We start from the raw sequence: 21,473 nt of genomic DNA, 5'->3' as shown, positions 1-21,473 counted from the left end.
TATTAGCAAGGGATGGCGTTTTGTTATTAGATTGCATTTTATTATTTCCTTCAGCTCAATATGTACCTGATATTGGAGGGCTCACTCTCCCTATGGGTTGAGATTGAGAGATGCTGCAAATGGTGAGGTTTTATTACTTTTGTGGGCTCCGTTTCCTTGCAGCCAGGTGAGAAACCTATGCTGTGCAGGCTGAAGGACAGGGGTGGTTGTCTTGTCTGAGCCCAGCGTCCAAGGCCCCGGAATGGCCGCTTTTGTCTGAACTGCAGAATGGCCGGAGGCAGCTGCTCTTCTGTTGACTTGAGATGCCTGTTCCCACGAGGAGATCAGTAGGCATTTAGTACTGCTATCCTGGCCTCTCTGCACAGCGGGTCCAGTTTACCATCACCTCCTAGGGACATAGATATAATTTTCTTTCAGCCAGCTTTAGAGATTGTACAATGTCATGTCATAGAAGACATACATACAGCTTCTACTAGGAGAGCGTTTCTGAAGGTTCCAGGCATGTAAATTGCTAACTAGCCTTTAATAGAGCATTAGTGTATTGGGAAAGCTTTTACCTTGAGCAGAGTGAGGCAGGAACAATGCCAGCCTGCTAAGCCAAAAGTTCTCTGGGGCAAAGAAATCCATAGACTGTGGCTGATGATGCCATGCATATTTGACTCTAATTGTCTTAGCCAGCCTAGATAAAATAATCAAATGGAACGAAAACCATTTTCAAAGCAAGTAATAATAAAATGCACATTATTAAAATGAAAAGCAACAACACAAAACAACCTATTCTCCCTAAATGTGCATAGTCCCATTTGTAGTCTAGAGCTAAAAATTCATTTTCTTTCCAACCCTCTTCTGTTGTCAGTGTCCCATGAAAAAGCCCAGAGCATCAAGCACTTCACTGTGTGTGGTTTAGGATGCACTCATTCATGTGTGACAGAGTAAGAATTTAAAACTCAGAAAGAAACCCAGTTTGAATCTGGGCAGAACAAAATGACTACTAAACTAGAAATGGAAGTGCCCTAGAAAAAGCAAAATGCTGGTGGGAAGGATTTACCAAACTCCAGGTCTTTGATGTTACAGCGGAAGACAACTTCTTCATTAACCATGAGTTCCACCACATTCCAGTCTTCTATCTTCTCTAGGAAGACCTGGTGTCCATCTTCAGCCATCACAGCTGGAAAAGATGGAGAAGGATGTGGGTGCCATGAGGACAGATGAACCTGATATGCAGATGTCTTCACGGATGGAAGCAACTGGCCTGCTCTCCAATTGTTCATGGCTGAAACTCAACATCCCTGGTGGATGCCCACCTGGGACAGCCTGACATGCCCTCCCCTCTGCTGGGAAGCACAGCCAGAGACCTGAGAAATTTTGGTTTGGGTTGTGATTTGTGCCAGAGGCACATGATCAGTGAAAATATGAGCTTTCTCTAGAAAGAGTTTTTGAGTCTTCCTCATAGTAGGTGATACTTAGTGTTGGAGGGGATATAGGAAATTAGGTAAATGCTTATCTTGATAATGGAAATATCAATTGGTCATCTTTCTGGAGAGCAATTTGGAAGTCAATGTCAAAAGTCTCAAATGCCTCAAAAATTAAAATTAAAAAAATGATTCTAATCTCTGACCCAGGAAATTGCACTTACAAAAAAAATCAGAAATACAGGCAGACATTTACAACAATAAACTCCTTCTGTAACAATGTAATATTAATAATGGAATACTGTGAATCACTTACATGCCCAATAATAAGAAGATGGTCAAGTAAATGGTGGTAAATGTCCATAATAAGATTTTATTTTGACATTTTTAAAAAAGTCTATGAATTTTTAATAGCAAGAAAAATATTTGTAATATAAGCAAAAAATCAGGGTTATATTTTAAGATGTATTAAAAACATGTATTCGGTGTAATTAAAGTATGTGCATATATTAGGAAAAAGGAAACTATCTAGTGGTTATCTCTGTGGTGAGATTATGAGAAATTAAAAAAAAATTCTTTTAGCATATACTAGGCTTTTTAATAATAATGAGAAAAAATGTTTTCAAAGTTAATGGACTACATTTTTATTCTCCCCTTTGGAATCTGCATTTTAGTTATTACATTCAACAGCACCTTCCTTAGAGATCAGTGATGAGAAAATTGTTATTTATTTTATAAAAAAATTATTCTTTATTATGTAAATGCAAGGGTATATGGGCTTAGGAGAAATGGCATGCATGGAGCTCTGTTTTCTCCAACACATTTCTCCCCAGGTCCTGATATGTTCACACTATAACCTCCATGTTAGAGTTTGTGCACTAAATTACCACGTTTGGCAGTCTTTGTCGGTGAGAATTTTGGTGAGGATCGAAAGAGAAATCAGATGGGAGGAGGGCATGTTTTTCAAAATTTCAGCATTTCAATCAGGTCTATGTGGAGAAAAGCTAACAGTTATGATAGTTAATTACATTTAATTACAGAGACAATCGCTGTTTCAAAATGTTGGCGTGTCCACTTCTTCATCTTTCAATCAGTTCAAGAACATCCAGCCCCAACTGTGAACATTTTGATTGTGTGATTTTAATTTCACTTCTGGAAAGGAACTTCAGAAAGCAACTCAGCAAGGATCTCCATTAACAAGATAGCGCTTCTTGGGCACCCAGGGGTGGCCCTAATTGTCCTCACGTCTGCTAACATCTCTCTCTACAGAACACCCACATCTTTGGCATATTTGTATTATTGTAATCTATTTCACTGTCTTATTCTTAAACATCTTTGGAGAGAGGCACTCAGTTTGGACCAGGGACTTATTTAAATGAAGCTGTCCGCCCAGTTTGAAATAGCGAGTGGATTTTCTAGGGCATAAAGGCATAAAAACTGTCTATAGACAGTTTTCTGGGGATCCTATGCCCCCTGGCAGTGCCTGCTCAGGTGAGGGGAGGCACAGCCTGAGGCGGAAAAGCTACAAACTGGTAGGTGGGAGGAAATTTGGCTTCCACGACCCTGGCTCTGCATTGTCTGAAGACACCCCTGGGATATGTAGTTCAATTTGATTGCAAAAAATCAGGAATAAAACAGCTTCTGCACTCTCATTTTACACCCACCTCTATCCTAATAACCCCCAACAGCAACTCTCCAAAGCCTGGGGGTTCTTGAGAGAAGGAGCACAGGTTCTGTCTGGGGCTGGCCCCTGTGACCACAGGGTGAGGGACAAGAGGCTCTGTAGGAGATCTGGGAAGATGTGCCCAGCCCCACAATCTGACAAGGTCCTTTCTCTGCAGGGCACATCTGACCGAGCCTCACATGAGCATCTGGATTTGGGGTTTGTTTTATGAGAAAAGCGGCACTCTTTTCATGCAAGGTGTACCTAAGACATAGGGTTTGATCCACCAAATAACCCACCCTATGGAGGTGGAGGTCAATGCTGAAAAATGGGAATCTGCCTCAATATCTGAGCAGAAGAAGTCTCCCAGGAAGAAGTCCTCGTAATAGAGCATGTCCTTCTTCAATTTGCCTTATAAAGTTCTCTGTTTCCTTTACTGACCACAATCCACCCCCCTCTGGGGCAGGGAGGGGCCTGTTAATACAGCTCATTGAATAAACAAACTCATAATGGCACTGGACACCTTCAACAACTCTTTTGACATAAATCTGTGTCTTACTAAAGGGATAAGCCACCTCGGGGTCTACATTGTCTATTCATCCTCAGGATGCCCATCCCCTTCTCACCAGTCCACAGTCCAGGATGTGCTGAGCCTGGCAGTAGGGCAGCGAGTGCAGGCTTAAGGGATCAAACTCAGAGAAGCACCAGAATTCCTGCAGTTCATCCAAATGCCACCTCTCTACGTGGAGGACCCATTTTTTTCCTATGAGCTGCTATGGTTGCCTATTCAAAGAAAGGTCAGATAAATATACTCCGTGCAACAAAGTCTTTGCAAAGGCAGTGGCTAAACTCCAGCATAAATCAACCAGAAGCTGTAAGGCCACCTGCAGATAGCCTGACTCTTTGAAGTGGCACCTCATTCTTCATGGGGGAGCCTGGTGAACTGGAGGGATATGGAAAAGCCTCCCTCTTCTCAATACTGGTGGAAGCGTGTGCCATCTACAAATGATTTAGAAAGTCAAGGCAAACAAACAGGCATCTCCCCCTCTTCTGCTTACCACAGATGCAAAGTCAATGACCATTAACAAGTGCACTTAATGCATAACTAGGGACAGGAGGATGGCACCCAGAGAATCTCAGCTAAATAAGGATGGATTCTATTCTCATGAGTCTCTTCCTCTGTAGCAGGTCATTTGGCAGACTTAAGTACAGCAGGCAAGGGGTAACCGTGGCTATGGAAATTAACACTCTTTGTTAAGTATGAGTTAGTTTAGTTTCATCAGTCTTGAGGCCATAGTCAGGACATTTTTGCTGAGTTTTTACAATTCGTGGTAATAATGAAAGAACTAAACATTTCAGATTGCTTAAGGCAGGGTAAGTTCAGGAGAGATCAGGCATATTTCCAAAGCCAGCAGGATTTCGGGAAATGATAGAGGACTACGATTTTTAAAGAAACACACAGAACTTGGAGGCAGGTTTTACAGACACGGGTCTGCAAACGCACCACGCTGTGCCTGGTGTGATGTTGTGTGTGCCTGGGTGCTCAGTCCTGTCAGACTCTTTGTGTGCCCCATGGACTGTAGCCTGCCAAGGTCCTCTGACCGTGGGTTTTCCAGGCAAGAATACTGGTGTGGGTTGCCATTTCCTCCTCCAGAGGATCTTCCTGACCCAGGGATCAAACTCACATTTCCTGTTTCTCCTGCATTGGCAGGTGGATTCTTTAACCACTATGCCACCATGTTAGTTGGGTCTAAATTGATGGGGGAGTGTTGGACAGAGAAAGGGGAGCAGATGCTCCCTGCTTTGCTTCTGTTAACACCCTGGAATTTGTCACTGGCCCTCAGTAAATATTGGCTGAGAGTATTGTATAAATTACCATTCAGGGATATACAGAGCTAACTTTAAAAATCAACCACCTGCTGACACCTTGCAATACTCAAGTCTCCTTCAACCATAAAAATTCTCCCTTCAATTTTCTCGAAATACTCCTTCCCCTCCCCTACTGTGGGCAAAGCTGCCTGGACTGTTCATTTCCTCATCTTCACCCACTCCCTCACCTCCTGCAGTTGTAGCCTCTGCCCACCTTCTGAACCTAACCTGTCAGGGGCAAAAACCCATCAGTACATTTGATGGCCCACAGTTCTTTCCCCCAACCTTCCAGTAGACCGATGCTCAGACCTACCTCCTTTCTTGCTTCTTAAAATACTTGGGCTGCCAAAGAGTATTTTAAACTCTCAATTTTATCAGATTACAAATGTAATGCAGACTAGTGATTTCTTAAAAATTACAGAAAATAAAGGACAAAAATTTAAAAATCACTTATAATACTTCCTCCCCTCTTGGTCTTTTTCAATGGAAGTGAGCTCACAGTGTAGATAAAATTCAGGAGTATGCTTTATTCTTTTAACACTATGGTGTGGTGATCCAGCCTGTCAGTATACATAGATCTGCCATAGTGGTTTTCACGTGATGGATGAACTGCAATATATCCAGCCGTTCCTTTTTCCGGTTGTTTCCAATTTTTCACAATGACCAAGGAATGCAGAAAATGTTCCTGGGCATGCTTCCATGTGTGTGTATGAGTTTTTATATATCTATGTAACTGAGAAATGGAGCATCTGGATTCCACAGTATATGGCTAAGTTTTAGGACACTGCCAGGTTGCCCTTCAAAGTGACTGTGCCAACTTCCCCTCCCATCACAGGTCTCTGAGAACACTCTTTTTCTATGTTCTTCATCAATCATGAATTCATCTTTTTCTAAAGATAACTCCTGCTAACAGTGTGGTGCCCATTAGCCATTTTCTCTTGAAATTCTTATGCTATCCTATGCCTCCAGGTTCTCTATCTTTGCCCCCCTCAGAGGGACCACTGCCCCATGTCCTGTGGTCTGCCCAGCTCTAACTTTCCTTTGTTTTCTCCACTGTCTCATCTTCTGCGGCTCCAGTGTTTGGCTCTGTGCAGGTTCATTTTAACTAATATTTATCCATCCCTAAGATATTCCAGGCACAGTTTCAGACTCCAGTGGAGAACAGAACACACAAAAATCCCTGCTACCCTGAAATCCTGGTAGGAGAGAAGGGTAACAAGAGAAATAGGTGAAACACAGTTGTGCTGGATACTAATGAGCACTGCTGCTAAGTCACTTCAGTCGTGTCCGACTCTGTGTGACCCCACAGACGGAAGCCCACCAGGCTCCCCCGTCCCTGGGATTCTCCAGGCAAGAACACTGGAGTGGGGTGCCATTTCCTTCTCCAGCACCAGGAAGAAATAAAAGAGGAGGGAAGGGGGATGACGAAGACGGAGGCAGAGGGAAGTGATGACATTGTCAGTGGAGGTGCTCAAGGAACACCTGTCCATGAGGGTGACTTTTGAGAAAGACCTGAAGGCTGGGGGAGTAAAGACCAGGCAGGAATGTGTAGAAAGAGCATCCCAAGTAGAGCACTTCCAAGCTCCAAGGTAAAAGTGGGCTAGGTGTGTTCAAGGTCAGCGAGGAGGCTGATAGAGCTGCAGCAGAGTGAGCAGGAGGAGAGGGTAAGCAGCAAAAGGAGGAAATGAGGTTAGGGAGGTCATGTGGAGCCTGGCTGTCCACTGTAAGCCTTTGGCTTCTTCCCTGAGTGAACTAAGAGCTACCGGAATGTTCTTGCAAGGGCCACACTCTCACTCAGGTTTCATGGCATCGCCTGGCTTTGGGGCTGAGAACAGACTACAGCGGACAAGGTGGTCACAGGGGACTCAGTGAGGAGGCCAGGGCAGTGATCCAGGCAGGAGATGACTGACAGTGGCTTGGACAAAGAGCCAGAGGGTGGTGGGAGGGAAGGTGAGACATGGTTGAATTCTGCAGGATGCTGTGAAGATAGAACCAACAGGATGTGCTGCTACACAAAAGTGGGTGTGAGGGAAAGGGAGGAGAGAAAGATGCCTGCAGGGTTTTTGGTTTAAGTGAAAGAATGGCACTTCTGTGAACTGAGATGGAAAAAATGCAGGAGAGACTGGTGAGTACTAGGGAGGCTGGTTTAGAAATTTTGGGCACATTGGTATGAGATGCCTACTAAGCATTCCAATGACAATGAGAGGTCCTGCTTGCAGATATATGATTTGCAAATCTTTTCTCCCATTCTAGATTTTCTTTTTACTTTCTTAGTATTCTTTGATGCACAAAAGTTTTCAATTGTAATGCAGTTCAATTGTTCTATTTTTTTCTTTTGTTACCTATGCTTTGATGTTTAAGAAATACTTGACAAATCTAAGGTCATTTGGATTTGCCCTTATGTTTTCCTCTAAGGGTTTTTTAGTTTCTAAATTTAGACCTCTGATCCATTTTGAGTTAGTTTTTAAATATGGTATAAGAGAAGAGTCTAATTTTATTCAAAAGATATTCATGTGGACATCCAGTTTTTCCAGTAAAATTTCTTAAAGAATAAAAAACTTGCCCGTTGAATAGTCCTGACACTCAGGACAAAAGTCAATAGAAATGTGATGGTTTACTATTAGATTCTTGGTTCTATTCCATTGTTCTATATGTTTATCCTTATGATATATCACACTATTTTGGTTACTATAATTTTGAGTAAGTTATAAAATCAGCAAGTATGATACCTCCAACTTTGTTCTTTCTCAAGATCATTTAGGCTAGTCTCAATCCCTTGAAATTACCTATGGATTTTTAGAATGACTTTCCATTTCTGCAAAAAAACCATCATCAAGATTTTGATATGAATTGTATTGAATCTGTATACCACTTTGGGAAGTATTGTCATCTTAACACTATTAAGTCTTTCAATCCATGCACATGGTATATTTTCCCATTTACTTTGGTTTTCTCTCATTTCTTTTAGCAATGTTTGTAGTTTTCAGTGTATAAGATTTGCACCTCCTTGGTTAAATCTGTTTATATGTGTTTTGTTCTTCTAGATGCTATTGTAAATAGAGTTGTTAATTTCCTTTTCAGATTGTTCATAGATAGATATAGAATTACAACTGATTTTTGTGTGTTGATTTTGTATACTTAAACCATGCTGATTTTATTAGCTCAAGCAGTGTTTTTGTGAACTCTGGGGTTTTCTAGCCAGACGCTGACTGGATCTGAAGCACACCCTCCTGACCCTCTCCTCCCATCTCCATCCTCTTAGGGAGTACCAATACTTTTACTTTAATCCACCACCTCTTTACGGCCGTTCTGGCCCAAGCTACTGTTCTCTCTCCTTTGGACTGCCCCAACAGTCCCTTATCTCCCTGCTTCCATTCCTGGATCCCTCTAATCTGTCCTACTTGCAGCAGCCATAGTTTCATTCCCCTGCCTAATACAATACAGCCTGCTGGATCTGGCCTCTGTCCTCCTCTCCAGCCTCATCCTCTCATCAGTTCAACAAAGACACAGGTCATTTGTTCATGCTTTCATCTTTTGCAGACATCAGTCCCACTGCCTGGAATGCTCTTTCTTCCTTTTCGCTAGTTAGCTTCTCCTCATTCTTTAAAGCTCAACTCAAATGTAATTCAGGCAAGTAAATCTTTCTAGTTCTCTTTCCTCTTCCCTCCAATTATGGCCAGTGATAGATCCCACTATGATTATGCTCCTCTATCAGAAGCATGGCACAACTGACAATTAGTAGTCAGCAAGGACACACGCACTTCAAGGTCTTGTATCTTGTTCACCAGTGTGTCCTCAGTACCTGGAAGAGTGTCCAACAAATATTAGATGCTCAATAAAGGTTTACTGTATGAATGAAAGATCAAGGAATAGACTCTCTGCCATTTTCCAGCCAGGTGACCTTGGAAAAGTCACTTAATACTCCTGATCCTCAGTTTCCCAATGTGTAAAGCAAGGCATGTAATCTCTCTATTCAGGAAATTTACTACTCAGCACCCAGTGGGCTCACGGTGTATGTCTGTTCTTCCCTTAATACTAGGCAGCAGGGGTTTAGGGAAGATTTCCAGAGAAAGTAGGAAGGAAGGAAATCTAGGCAGAGGGCACAGCCTGTACAGATGCTCAGAGGCTGGGGTGCACCTGAGCATATGCAGTTGGATGGCCCTTTGGCCCTTGGATGGCCCTTTGGTGCTCGGCTGCCTACCTAGCAGGCCCTCCAGGCGATAGGTGCGGTGCTCCACTGACAGACCGATTGAGCTGTATGGCCCATAGCGCATGATGACCTGCGCGTTCTTGAGCATGGCCAGGACTCTTGCTGGGATTACAGCGCAATACACACTGCTAGGCAACTGCTCTTCTGGCCTTTGGTGAGGGTGGGCGTGGTCATGCGTGGGTGGGCGGGGCCACGGAGGTTGTGGGTGGAGCTGGAGGATTTGCACTCCAAATCACCAACCAAGTACCTGGTGTGGGGCCTGGGGATGAGGAGTCTTGAATGCCTGCACCTACTGTGTGCCTACTTCTGAGGTGCAGAAAGAAGTGATGTCGGAAGCCACTTGCTCTTGCAACCCTCACAAGCTGGTAAACACGGTATTTCAACCTGGTGTGGCAAGTGTTAATGATAAATAATAGCAGTTAACAACATATACAGCTAGTTACAGAAAGTTTATGTCAGGCGACAAGCTAAGAACGTTCCACGTTATCTCATTAATCATTTTGCTGTTCCTATGAAGTAGGTTATGTTTTGTATTTACAAAACAGAAGCTTGGAATGACCAAGTAACCTTCCCAGGCAAGTCAGGCATGTGGTATAAATTGGAAACCTTTGTAAGGTATGTATAATGTCTTTTTATTTCTCTAGCCTGGTATTTGCTGGAATTCTTGAAACTGTGAATTTAAGTCTTTCATCTGTTTTTGGAAAATTTTGAGCCATTATCTCTTCACATATTGCTTCTGTCCCATGTACTCACTTTTCAGGGGCTCCAGTTATATGTATGTTACACTTTCTCAATGTATTCTCATTGCATTCCCACTGTATTATTCTCACTGTCTCTTCTTTCCTGTGTTTTTCTTTCTTTCTTCCATGCTTCTTTTGGGATTGCATGTATGTGTGTATACATACATTCATTTTTGCTTGTAATCCAGTTTATTAATTTTCTCTGCAGTTGTGTCTTAAATGCTATGAAACCCATCAATCTGGTTCATTATTTCAGCTGTTTATTTTTCAACTCTAGAATTTTAGTTTAGTTCATTTTCAAATTTGCTGTGCCACTTTTTTATACAGTTGAGTTTCTTGCCAAGTTTTTTAGGTCTGGTATTATCTTCTTGATCATTTTTAAAATACTTGTTTTATACTCTGTGTTTGGGAATTCCACTATCCGGAGACCCTGTGTATCTATTTTCATTGTTATTTCTGCTAGTTTCTGTCGATTTGTCTTGTCTCCTAGAGTGCTTGGTTTACTTTAATTGTGTATTGGACATTGTATTAGAAAAATTATTTGTAGAAATAATTTGAGGCCAAGCATGATGTTATTTTCCTCTATGGAAGACTTTATTTTTCACTTCTTGCCAGGGCCTGCTAGCACCAGCAAGCCAGGATCATCTTAATACAATTTCAGGGTCTGAGATTTGCTTAGCCATCCAGATGGCCTGAAACTGGGCTGCAGTCCATGTGGAGGTTGGTTTATTTGTATTTTTTCCCTCATTTCTATGGTGCAGTCTTTTTGGATCCTGGCCCAATGAGGGTGGTGGCTTACCAAGATTAATTTGGTGGTGTTTAACACTCCAGTTTTTGGAAGCCTAACTCTGCAAACTCAAAATTGCATCTCATCTTTTAGGTTGCCTATTCAAGATCACTAGATAGCTCCAGAGAAAAAGCATCTCAGTGCTATACTTGCTGTCATTCTCTTCATGATCTTAATCCAGTTACTCTTTTATGATTTTCAAGAAGATTCAAAAAATATATATGCCAGGTTTTTAAAGATATCCTATGTAGGAGGTATAGTCTAAATTAAACTACTTTATTGTAACCAGAAACAGAAGTACTCCCATTGAGAATTTTGCTGGAATTGCATCAAATCTAGAGATCAACTTGGGGAAAACTAAATGTTTCTGAGGCCTTCCTATATATCATACTGAAATATCTCTCCTATGGGGCTTCCCAGATGATGCTAGTAAAACACCCACCTGCTAATGTAGGAGACATAAAAGACAGATCCTTGGGTTAGGAAGATACTCTAGAGTAGGAAATGACAACCCACTCCAGTATTCTTGCCTGAGAAATCCCAAGGACAGAGGAACCTGGCGAGCTACAGCATATGGGGTCAAAAAGAGTCAGTCATGACTAAGCACGTGTGCACACACACACACCTCTCCTTTATTTAGATCTTCTTCAATGCCTTTAAGTGTTGTTTATCACTGTCTATGTATGGGTTTGCATGTGTTTTGTTAGATTTATTGCAAGTCATGTATTTCTTTTTTTCTCTTTTTTGGGGGGCCACACCATGTAGCTCGTGGAATCTTAGTTTCCTGACCAGGGATCAAACTCATCCCCATGAGTTTGCCGAGTTCTAACCGCTGGACTGCCAGGGAATTCCCTAAGTCACCTATTTAGCATTGTGATTTTATTGTTGTATAAAATGAAGTTGACTTTTATATATTGATCTTATGTAGCTACCTTAACCATTTCTTATGATTTCTATTAATTTATTTATCCCCTGAGTGGGAAGATTTTAAATCACCACTTCAGTTTAAGATTATAGCACTATCCAGAAATTTTATTTCTTCTTACATCATTCTTATTAATTATATTTTTCTAAGAATTTTACAATCTGAGTTTTCTGACATTTTTGACATAAACTAGTTGATGTATTTTTGCCATCTTTTTATTGTCTACTTTATTGTGGTTATGTCAGTTTTTATTCATAATATTACTTATTTCTGACCTCTTTTTATTTTATTGGTTTTACTTGTGACTTGTCTATTTTGTTAGTCTTTTCAAAGAATCAACTTTTCCATTATTTAGCTTCTCTGTTCTTGTTTTTCCTTTCATTGATAGTTTTCTTTGAGTTTACTGTTCCTTCTATTTTCTTTGAGTCTACTGTTTGGTCTTTTTCTTACCTTTTTAAGCTATCTTAACTCATCAGTCTTAAGTCTTTCCTCTTTTCTGTTGTAAGTATGAATTTCCCTCAAAGCATCACTTTTGCTGTATCTCAGAGGCTTTTTAAAAAAAATATAGTTTCCTGTGCTATACAGTAAATCCTTGTTACTCATCTATTTTATCTTATTTTTTAATAAACCTTTTGGTCACTCCATGAGGTATATGGGATTTTAGTTCCCCGACCAGGGATTGAACCTGGGCCCCTTTTTTCGAAGCACAGTGTCTTAACCACTGGACTGCCAGGGGAGTTCCTATTCCAGAGGTCTTGATATGAGGTATATCTATTTTCTTGCTCTAAATATTTAAAATTTTCCACTATTATTTCTTTTTCGACCATGGGTTTTAGAATAATGTGCTTTTGGATTCTGGAATATTCTTAGCCATTTTCTCTTTAAATAGTGCTTTCCCCCTATTCTTTCCCTTTTTCATAGATTTTATTTGCAATGTTAAATGAATCTATTTCATAGCTTCTCTCAGTCATCTCTTTTCTCTAGCCTTTGCAATGTTGTTCACCTATTTGTCTTATCTGCTGCTTTCCCTCCAATAAGCCATTTCTTGTGCTGTTTGTGTTTTTTGCCCGTGACCTTATTTTTAATAGAGCGTTCTCCCCCATGGGGGTTTGGTGTGTTCAGGGTTGTGGAAAGTGGTTTTGTAATTGATCCTGCTGAGGTCCTTTGGATCTTACTGACCTAGGCAATTTAAATAAATTATTGGTTTGGAATTCCTGCTTTAGAGATAAGATGTATATACTCAGATTCTACATCCACATATAGCATACATTTATAATTAAATTTCTTGTGGATGTCTTTTCTCCATCATCTGCAGCCCTATGTGAATAGCATGGTTCCTCAGTGCTCCCCTGGACTGATGGGAAGAGTGTTTCTAGTTCTTTTCACAGAGTTAGGACACCTCTCTGAGGTTCTGGTTTAGTGTAGGGCATTTAGCTGCATCTCCCACCCTGGCTGGGCTGAGGTTATGTCCTTTCAACTTGCAGGGGTGGAAAAGACCACTGTCGACCACTGGAGTTTGTCAGGTCTGATACACCTTTAGCTCCTGCTCACAGCTCTGTTTTGGATAGCGTTTTTCACCCCCTAGAATGTGGGTTTATTTTCTTTCTTTTGAACTTGACTATGTGTTTAAATTTTTTTCCTCTTTGTGTGTATGTTTTTATAGGTGGAAGGGGCCCTCCTCTATCAGTTCAGCCTGCTGTTCTGTAGTTTCTTAAATATAAGAGATAGAGACCAAGGACAGAAACTTGGGATCCAATGACATTAAATGAACAGAAATAGGAAGTGAAATCCCACGAGGACATGGCAGAAGCAGTAGAAGAGAACAAAGAGAGAGCTGGTCCTTAGGATACAAGGGTGAACAGGGCTTTGAGAAAGGTCCTCTCTTGTGATGTGAGGGCACCTTTCCCTTCAGATGCCACACCGTTCACCCTGCAGACTCAAGAGGCCGCTGTGGAAGGAAAACTCAGAGAAACCTAAAAGCTGAGAGGCTGCCTCAATTTATAAAGGGAAGCCTAGGTACCGGTTCTCCCTCTGTCCCCAAGGGGAATTGCTTAGGTGTAATTTAGAAACTCGTGGTTGCTCTTGTGAACCTGGGAGGGACTCCTCCTTACATTTCTGCCTGAATGTACCAGTGTCCACCTCCCAGGACTTTCAGAAGAACAGGAGAGGGGTGGCATTATTTTGCTCATTGGGGGTTGGCTTGCCTGTTGATGTCACCTATATCTGGTTATTTGGGGGCCAACAAGAGCAAAGCCACATTACTTTCATCCTGTTCCTTTGTATCCCCTTCATTGCTCCTGGAATATTCTAGGCCATTGTCTTTTTGGATAATGCCTCCTTTGCATCCCAATCACACAAATTCATACACTTGAAGGTTCCTGTTGGGCTTTGAACAGAAAGCATTTGGCCTTCTGTTTGGAGGGACCGTGGTTCTGGTTCAGGCTTCCCAGGTAAAGAATCTTCCTGCCAATTCAGGAGACTCAGGTTCAATCCCGGGGTTGGGGATCAAAGGAAATGGACAGAGAAGTCTGGTGGGCTACAGTCCATGGGGTTGCAAAAAAGTTAAAGTTGGACATGACTGAGCAACTGAACAATAATGACGACAGTTCAGGTTCTGTGGATTCTTGGGGTTGTGGAGGGGGTTTTGCAGTTTGGAATATGTCTGTGCTGGGTGCAGGGCCATGCAGGGTTCAGGAAGTGTGTGCACATGTACTTGTGAGCCTGCAATAAGAATATCAAATTTTTATAACACTTCTAAATTTTCGAACAATGACCAGCTTATATCATTTTGCCACAACCCTGGAAATGGGTAGTGCTGATATCAATATTCCCATTTTACAGATGAGGAAACTGAGGGCTAGAGAGGTGAAAGTGACATTCCCCAAAGTCACTCTATCTTGCTATTAGAGCTAGAGCTGTGTCTATAGTTTAGGCATCCCACCTCCAAACTTGATGCTTTCCCCTCCACTTCATTCTGCTTATACATGTTCTTACAGACTTAAGTGGAGACACCCATCTCTATACCCAGCCTGATCACAAATACCCCCATGAAACCTCTCTGTCCCTCACCCTATACATGCCACACACTAGGAGAAACTAAGTTCTTTCCTGCTCTTTCTCTCCCAGCTCCTGTTTTTTAGACATCCACTGCTGCTGTTGTCAGATCTCAGACAAAGGCGAATGAATTGTTGACCCAGCTGACAGAATTTACTACACAATTTTTTATAGCATTTCTGGGTAGCAACAGCAGCCAATGCTATGTTTCTTGGCATTACTTTTTATTGAATATAGACTTACAGTCTTTAAATAATTTGAATATAGTGCTTTCAATATACAGTTCTTTAGTCACACATATATTTCTTTAAAGCACAAAACTATAACTTAAAATTAAAAGGCTATAAATACACATGTACATATTGCCATAAATCTAGAACTGTTTTATAAAAATAGAACTCAAATATCAACTTTATATATTTTGGCAACTTAGCAGTATTGTAAGGTGGCCACATACATTTTTATTATGCATCATTGTCCCCTCCCAAATCTGAGTCTCCAAATTTCATTTTCCATCTCTCTGAGGATTCTTGGGACAGTCTCCTTTACCAGGGTCCCCACAGAGAAGGCCATGGCCATGGCTCAGCATTTCCTTTACATAAAGGCTCAGTATACCCACCTGAACTTGGAGGGGAAGACCAGCTTCCAGCCCCTCCCTCAGAGGGAGGGAGGAGCTGTTCCCTCCTGCCAAACATCTGCCATCCACACATGGTCGATATTGGAATACACAGTCAGTTTCTTTTCCCTAAGCTCAGAAAATGGCAAATGTGAGTTTGGTTCTGACAAATGGGTGTTTGAGAGAAAGTGTGAAACAAACATCACCTGAACAGTGCCTGCTGGGGTAACATCATCCTGACAGCGGGCACCAGTGCCCACCTGCTCATGCAAGGCCCTTTACACATGTGACCTACCATCCTGACAACCTCACAAGGCTGGGACTCTCTTGTCCCCATCTGATGATGGAAGAACTTGAGTCTCTGGGCTTTTTAAGTTTCTTGGCCAAGACCAGTGAGGCTGCCTGATCCCCAAACCAGAGCTGTCTACCTGCCCAGAAATTTTTGGAGAGAAACCAGAAGAGAACTTGGATCTTCACTGTGGTCATTTTCTGGAAACAAGTAGGTAGCTCTGAGTCAGCTTACAGCAGGTGGACAGCAGTTCCCCAAACATTCCTGGGACTCTTGGGCTGTACTTTTCCAGGGAGAGCAGAAAGGTGGATGTGTGAGGGAAGCAGCACGGACCCTGCGGACCAATGGTTTTGAAGGGGCAGTGCCAGAATCTCCCAGATCATACAATAGAAATTCTCAACCTAAAACCAGGGGCTCAAGGAATTTACAGCTTAGGATTGCCTGTGTTATCAAAGGTCCCAGCAAAGGTCAAAATATTCCCCCCATCTCAGCCCTGCCTGCTTCTATGTTAGTCAAAGGGCAGAGAGCTTGCACAGTGCTCCAAAGAAGAGACACGTTAAGGGTCCCTGGGCTACAGTGGCGGGTGATACAGAGCAGGATGGGCAGGTTATTGCCTCATGTCTTTGCAGGAGGAGTAGAGGGCTTTTCTTTTTTGAGGAAAAACCACAGGAAGCATGTCAGAACTCAGTGTGATAGGAGCCCAGTTCTGCACCTCCTCTGGACAGAAGCAGGCTGCCTTGGCTATTTGCAGTTTTGATTTTCCTGGTTGCTTTCCCATAAAAATATGCCCTAGCAGAAAGTGCCTCTCACATCTCCTGTGTGATCACTGGCTCCCCGGACATTCTCAGCTCAGTTCTGTGGACTGTTGGCCCCTCCATCAGGGCTGGCTCTGCACAGCCGTTCCCTCCTCCCAACCACTCTCTTCACCAGCTGTGCCCTCAGCCCCCAGGCCGGTGAAGAGCTCTGATTTGGGCTCCTCCACATGCATTTTAGTCCCAGCTGTCCAAGGATGTCCAGCTTAGGCCACTGATATTGTATTCTGAAATTAATATCCCAGTGCTTTTCTTAAAAGCCTCTCTTAAGAATGAACTAAACAAAACAAGTAAACAACAGCAGGAGAAAACCCCTGAAGCATCCTGCTCTCCTCCTAAAGGCAGATCACCTATCAGGGCATGTTTCTTGTGAAGGCGAGTGGGAACGCAACCAGAAAAAAATGCAAGCGGCAGGATCCCTGGGGAGGTGGACTGGTCCCTGCCAGGCCCCCAGGGAAAGCAGGGAGCAGCAGCTACTCCAGGGCAATGGCAGACCATTTTCTTCCCCTTTCAGAATAGCCAGACCAGATTTTCTGAACTCAGTGGAAGGCTGCTTCCGGGAGGCAAAAGGAGAAATGTGTTTGCAGGCCCAGTTCACTGTATTTTAAATTAACTTGGGCTGTGTGTGTGTGTTTCGGGGGTGGGTACTGCTTACAGGACCACGTGTCTCAGGGCCCATCGCTCTGAATGCCATGACCAGACTGCTTTGAACCTGAAAACAAAGCCCTCTACTCCTCCCCAAGAGACATAAGGCAATGACCTGGGGCTAGCCTCTTCCTTCATGGTTCATTTGGGTACATTGTACATAATAAGGTGACTCATTCTTTCATTGGACATGCTAGGTCCTGCTGGGAAGCACACACCAATACTGAGTTTCTGTGGCTATGGAGGGAAATCAGTGGTGGCTTCCCCATCTCACCCAGGCCACCTCAGGGCCAGGCTGGTCTTATTTCCAAGCACACAGGCTCGAGGACACCTTGATAAATAATGATGATTCCCATGCCTCGTGAGGGATGGGTATCTCCTACCAGTCCAGCTTTGTGTGATGCCTTGGTGTGGTCTGTGTTGGGTCTGGAGTTATAGGGAAGCTACAGAAAGCTGGGGTGAAGGTTGGGAGCAAGGGGTTTGGCGGGGTCTGGCAACCGCAGAATGCTGGGTTGAGGAGTTGAAACCTGGTGGCAGCCATCAAGGTTGGTGCACCTGACTGGGCCTTGTTACTTTTTCCTTTGTTGCTGGTGGCTTGCCTGTGGCAGACAGTGGCAGACTGCAGAGGCGTCTCATTTCAAGCAGGCTTTCTTCCACAGCTTTTGCAAACTTTGTTGACGATGTCTCCTTGCAGTTGTGGAAACTGGAGACGCAGAAAAGGATGCTCTCTGGCTGGGGGTTGTAGCAGGCACCATACCCATTGGGTACCACGGGACCATAGCAGCAAAACATCTCCATGGTGGTGGGTACCTGGAGGAGAGGACAGGTCAGAAGTTGCTTGTTCTGAAAGTCTGCTCATAGCATGATGTTCCAACAGCCCAGGGGCCTCGATGAGACATTTGCTTCTCTTTGACTATTTCCCACCTGGGTGCGTGACTGAATTAACCACATCAACTGATTGCTTCATCATGGATGGTCACAGCCAGAGTCATCAAAACAAACCCATCTAACTGCATGAATCAGAAGAGAGGCCATAAGCCCCTCCCTGGTGTGAAAGCTGCTCTACTCGTGGAGTCGGAAGCTCCCAGAGTGACCCGGTGCTGGGCCGAATCTCTTCTTCACCTGGGGGCTGTTTGAATCACCCAGGCAATCACAGCAATTTACTAAATGGCACCCTGGTGGCACCCAACAGTTAGATGGCTTCCCAGAGGGAGTAATTTATGAACTGGAGGAAATCTGGCTCCTCTTCTCTGTCGATTTTTTCCCACATCCTTAATTACTGTCAGTATTGCCTGGCTGGTCTGCTTTTCTCCCCACAGCCTGGTCACGCACAATTACCCAGCATCGAGTGTTTCAGAGATTGCCATCAACTGGAGTTTTTAGTTATGTACCTGATACATTTTGAATTCAGAGGGCTGTGATTTTGTAATCCGGATCACAAACCAAGAAAAAGTGCTTCTGAAGGCATTAAAGCCATCAATGTTCATTCCAGTTGGAGAAAAAAATATACTACCACACCCTGAATTAATTGTATTAGCTGGTTTTACAGGGGAAAATGGAGCACGTTCTTGAGCAGGTTCAGGATGGTGTGTGTTTTAAACCCACAGGCTCGGTGTGCTCAGGCCTTCAGAAATGACGCTGGCCGTTTTAATGGGGCAGAACAGACCATTAGTCTTGCTAATAGAGTCACCTCATTGTCAGATAAATTTGCCGTGCAACAGCCGAAGGCCATAAAGCCATTCCGAAGCACTTTTTGCCCATGGATGGTTTCCTGAAGAATTTATGTTGTTGTGTTCTGTTCTCGTTTATTCATGTCTGAAAGCTCACTGCCGTAATAACAAAATGAAATTACTGAGTGGGCTTTTAGCCTCACACACAACTTTATCAGCCCTTTTTATTGCCCACGTTCTGCTTTTCACAGATGAGGTGGAGTTTTAGTAAACTGACATTTGCGGGGCGGGGTAGGGGGAGAGGGGGTAGGTGTTTTCTCTTCTAAATGGCTGCCTTTCTCTCACGGATCATGTTCTGTTTTGGTGCAGCTGTCCTCCAACAGAACAAGGCTGTAGCACTGGTTTAGGAGATGCTGGGCCTGCAGTGGTCCCTTACGATGAGGTCTGTGACCTGCTTGGAGGACCCTGTCTGTGCCAAGCACTGGGGGTCTGGACTTTCCACTTACATCATCGCATCTGATTGAGCCAGGACTTGGCTCTGGGCTCATGGTCACCACGGTAGGACACCACCTCTTGGGCAACATTGGAAGAAGTAGGCGTAATGGTTAGGGCAACCGAGTGGGTATTCTCCCATCCTGCCCACCTCTGCTAAGGAGGCATTTGCAATTATGCACAGTTAGAAGACGGGGAAAACAGCATTCTGAGCATTTCGGTCCTTCTGCTGAATGGCATGCAGTTCACTGGAAGCAGAGCCAGGACCGGGCTGACTCCAAGCAGTGGGCTGTAATCACCCAGCTTGTGAGCAAGCCCACTGCTTCCACTGAGTGCTCTCGGGTGCTGGCTGCACTGGGGCAGTACCTGGCTGGTGGAGAGGACAAACCGGTTGCTCATCAGGTATGTTTCATCCGTGAACATCTCGGGCAGTTCCTCGCACATTTCTCGGGCCAGCTCCCGCAGCCCCAGTAGGTGGTTGTCGATGGCCATCCCTGTTATGGCCTGAGACAGAGAACAGGACTTGAGACACGGGCTTCCCCTCGTTCCCTCCTCTCTAGTCTGCAAAGCTCATGGGGACTCTAATGGCTCTTGCACACCCAGCACTTGCTGTGGACCACGTCCGTGTGTGGTGGCTGCCCAGGACTGAGCATTGTCCTACATGGCCTCTGCTCCTTGTATATTTTGTCACACACAGGATGAGCCAGAGCAGGTTGGGTTCTAGATGAGGATGCCTGAGTTAAAAGCTGGTGAGTCTGACTCCCTGCCCCCCAACAGTATGGTCCCTGCTGATGATGTTCAGCGTGTATAACCCCTTGCTTCAAGTGGAAACAGCAGGGCTGGCTTGGCCCTCCTGGGCACCTCTTCAGGGGCAGAAGCTGGGCAGGAGCACAGGTGCTGGCTGGAACCCATCCACGCATGGGTAGTGGTACCCCAGGCTGTCACTGGATGGGCTTTCACCATAACCAACACTTTATCCTCCAGCAAGAGCCCAAGGAATGAGGGGCAGAGGGTGCTGAGGTGTACTTGAATCTTGGCTGCTGTTTCACAGGCTCAGAATCAGTTCAACTAAACTGGACTCATAATCTAAGAGTAATTTTGAGACAGGAGCTAGACAGCTTAGCAGAAGCTCAGCTCACATTTTCAAGGGTTGTTGGATGTAGAAAGGGTCTTTCTTTTTGTCACTGATATTTGAAATCTTATCAAAGGATAAGAGAATAGCAGCGGAGACTCCTATGTAGGAGGAGCTCAGGGGTGGTGGTATGACTGGAAGGGGACAGTGGAGCCAGGGCAGTCTTTTCTGTCTTCCCCACAGGAGGCTGTGTGCAGCAGGGACAGAGGTTTTGCACGGATTACATGTTTGATTGGGGCAATTTGTGGGGCTGATGGAGATATGGAGGCCTCTTTCTTTTAAAATAATTTTTAAAAATTTATTTATTTTTGGCCATGCTGCATCTTTGTTGCTTTCTGTGGGTTTTCTGTGGTTGCAGTGAGTGGGGGCTACTCTTTCTTTGTGTTGTGTGGGCTTCTCATTGTGGTGGCTTCTTTTGCTGCAGAGCACAGGGCTCTAGGGCTCACCGGCTTCAGTAGTGGCAGCATGTGGGCTCAGAGTTGTGGCTCACGGGCTCTAGAGCACAGGCTCAGTAGTTGTGGCGCATTAGCTTAGTTGCTCCACAGCATGTGGAATCCTCCCGGACCAGGGACTGAACTCGTGTCCTCTGCATTGGCAGGTGGATTCCTACCACTGTGCTCCCAGGGAAGCACAGCTCCTCTGGCCTCTTGTAATAACCTCTGGATCAACATAAGGGTAACTGTGAGTAATTCTTGGGGGTTTCACGGTTACATAAGATGGCCAGTTAGCTGTTAATGCCCCACATAGGCGGAAATCTACCACAGTGAACTTTGTTCGGGTTTACAAGGTACATTTTGGAATTTGACAGCTATTCTCTTTCAGTTGAGAATGGATGCATAAAGATGACTCAGGGGCCCCAGTCTCTCCAAACACACCTAATTATAGGCTGAAAAGACATGTTATACAATCACCACTCACTTTGGACATGCCCCGTTAGGACAGAGGCGAAGAACTGTGAGACAGACCAGCTATGAAGTAGATGCACTTTTAATTTCTCAGGTTGCCTCTGTTTAATGACTGCTTTGTGTGGATCTATCAAAGCAGCTACACTGTACAACAGCCAACCCACCCCCGTTTTCACCATCTCTGAAGTTACTGTAGCAACTGGGGTTGATTCAACAGACTCTTTGGATCAGAGCCATGAGTAGTAATGAGCA

The 21,473-nt window shown here is 44.0% G+C and overlaps 2 protein-coding genes across 2 annotated transcripts in view; both read right to left on the bottom strand.

Moving 5' to 3' along the window:
* Positions 1-323: 323 nt before the first annotated feature.
* On the bottom strand, positions 324-9,242 carry C12H10orf53 (chromosome 12 C10orf53 homolog). Its single transcript, XM_055424282.2, has 3 exons — positions 9,146-9,242; positions 1,049-1,168; positions 324-388 (listed from the first exon to the last, which is right to left on the bottom strand). The coding sequence occupies exons 1-3, from the start codon at positions 9,240-9,242 to the stop codon at positions 324-326; spliced, it is 282 nt and encodes a 93-aa protein (XP_055280257.1).
* A 5,634-nt stretch (positions 9,243-14,876) lies between these two features.
* Positions 14,877-21,473, bottom strand: part of CHAT (choline O-acetyltransferase) — a 54,457-nt gene continuing 47,860 nt past the window's right edge. Inside the window, exons 14-15 of the mRNA XM_055425958.2 lie at positions 19,551-19,688; positions 14,877-17,832 (exon numbers count right to left, since the gene is read on the bottom strand). Of these exons, the coding sequence (XP_055281933.1) occupies positions 17,563-17,832; positions 19,551-19,688 (408 nt within the window). The 3' untranslated portion in view covers positions 14,877-17,562. The remainder of the gene's footprint in view (positions 17,833-19,550; positions 19,689-21,473) is intronic.

The sequence above is a fragment of the Moschus berezovskii genome, chromosome 12, assembly GCF_049115385.1.
Source record: "Moschus berezovskii isolate FMDL1 chromosome 12, NW_MosBer_1.0, whole genome shotgun sequence".
Lineage (NCBI taxonomy): Eukaryota > Metazoa > Chordata > Mammalia > Artiodactyla > Moschidae > Moschus > Moschus berezovskii.
The sequence above is the reverse complement of the archived record's forward strand: the minus strand, read 5'-3'. Positions and strand labels throughout refer to the sequence as shown.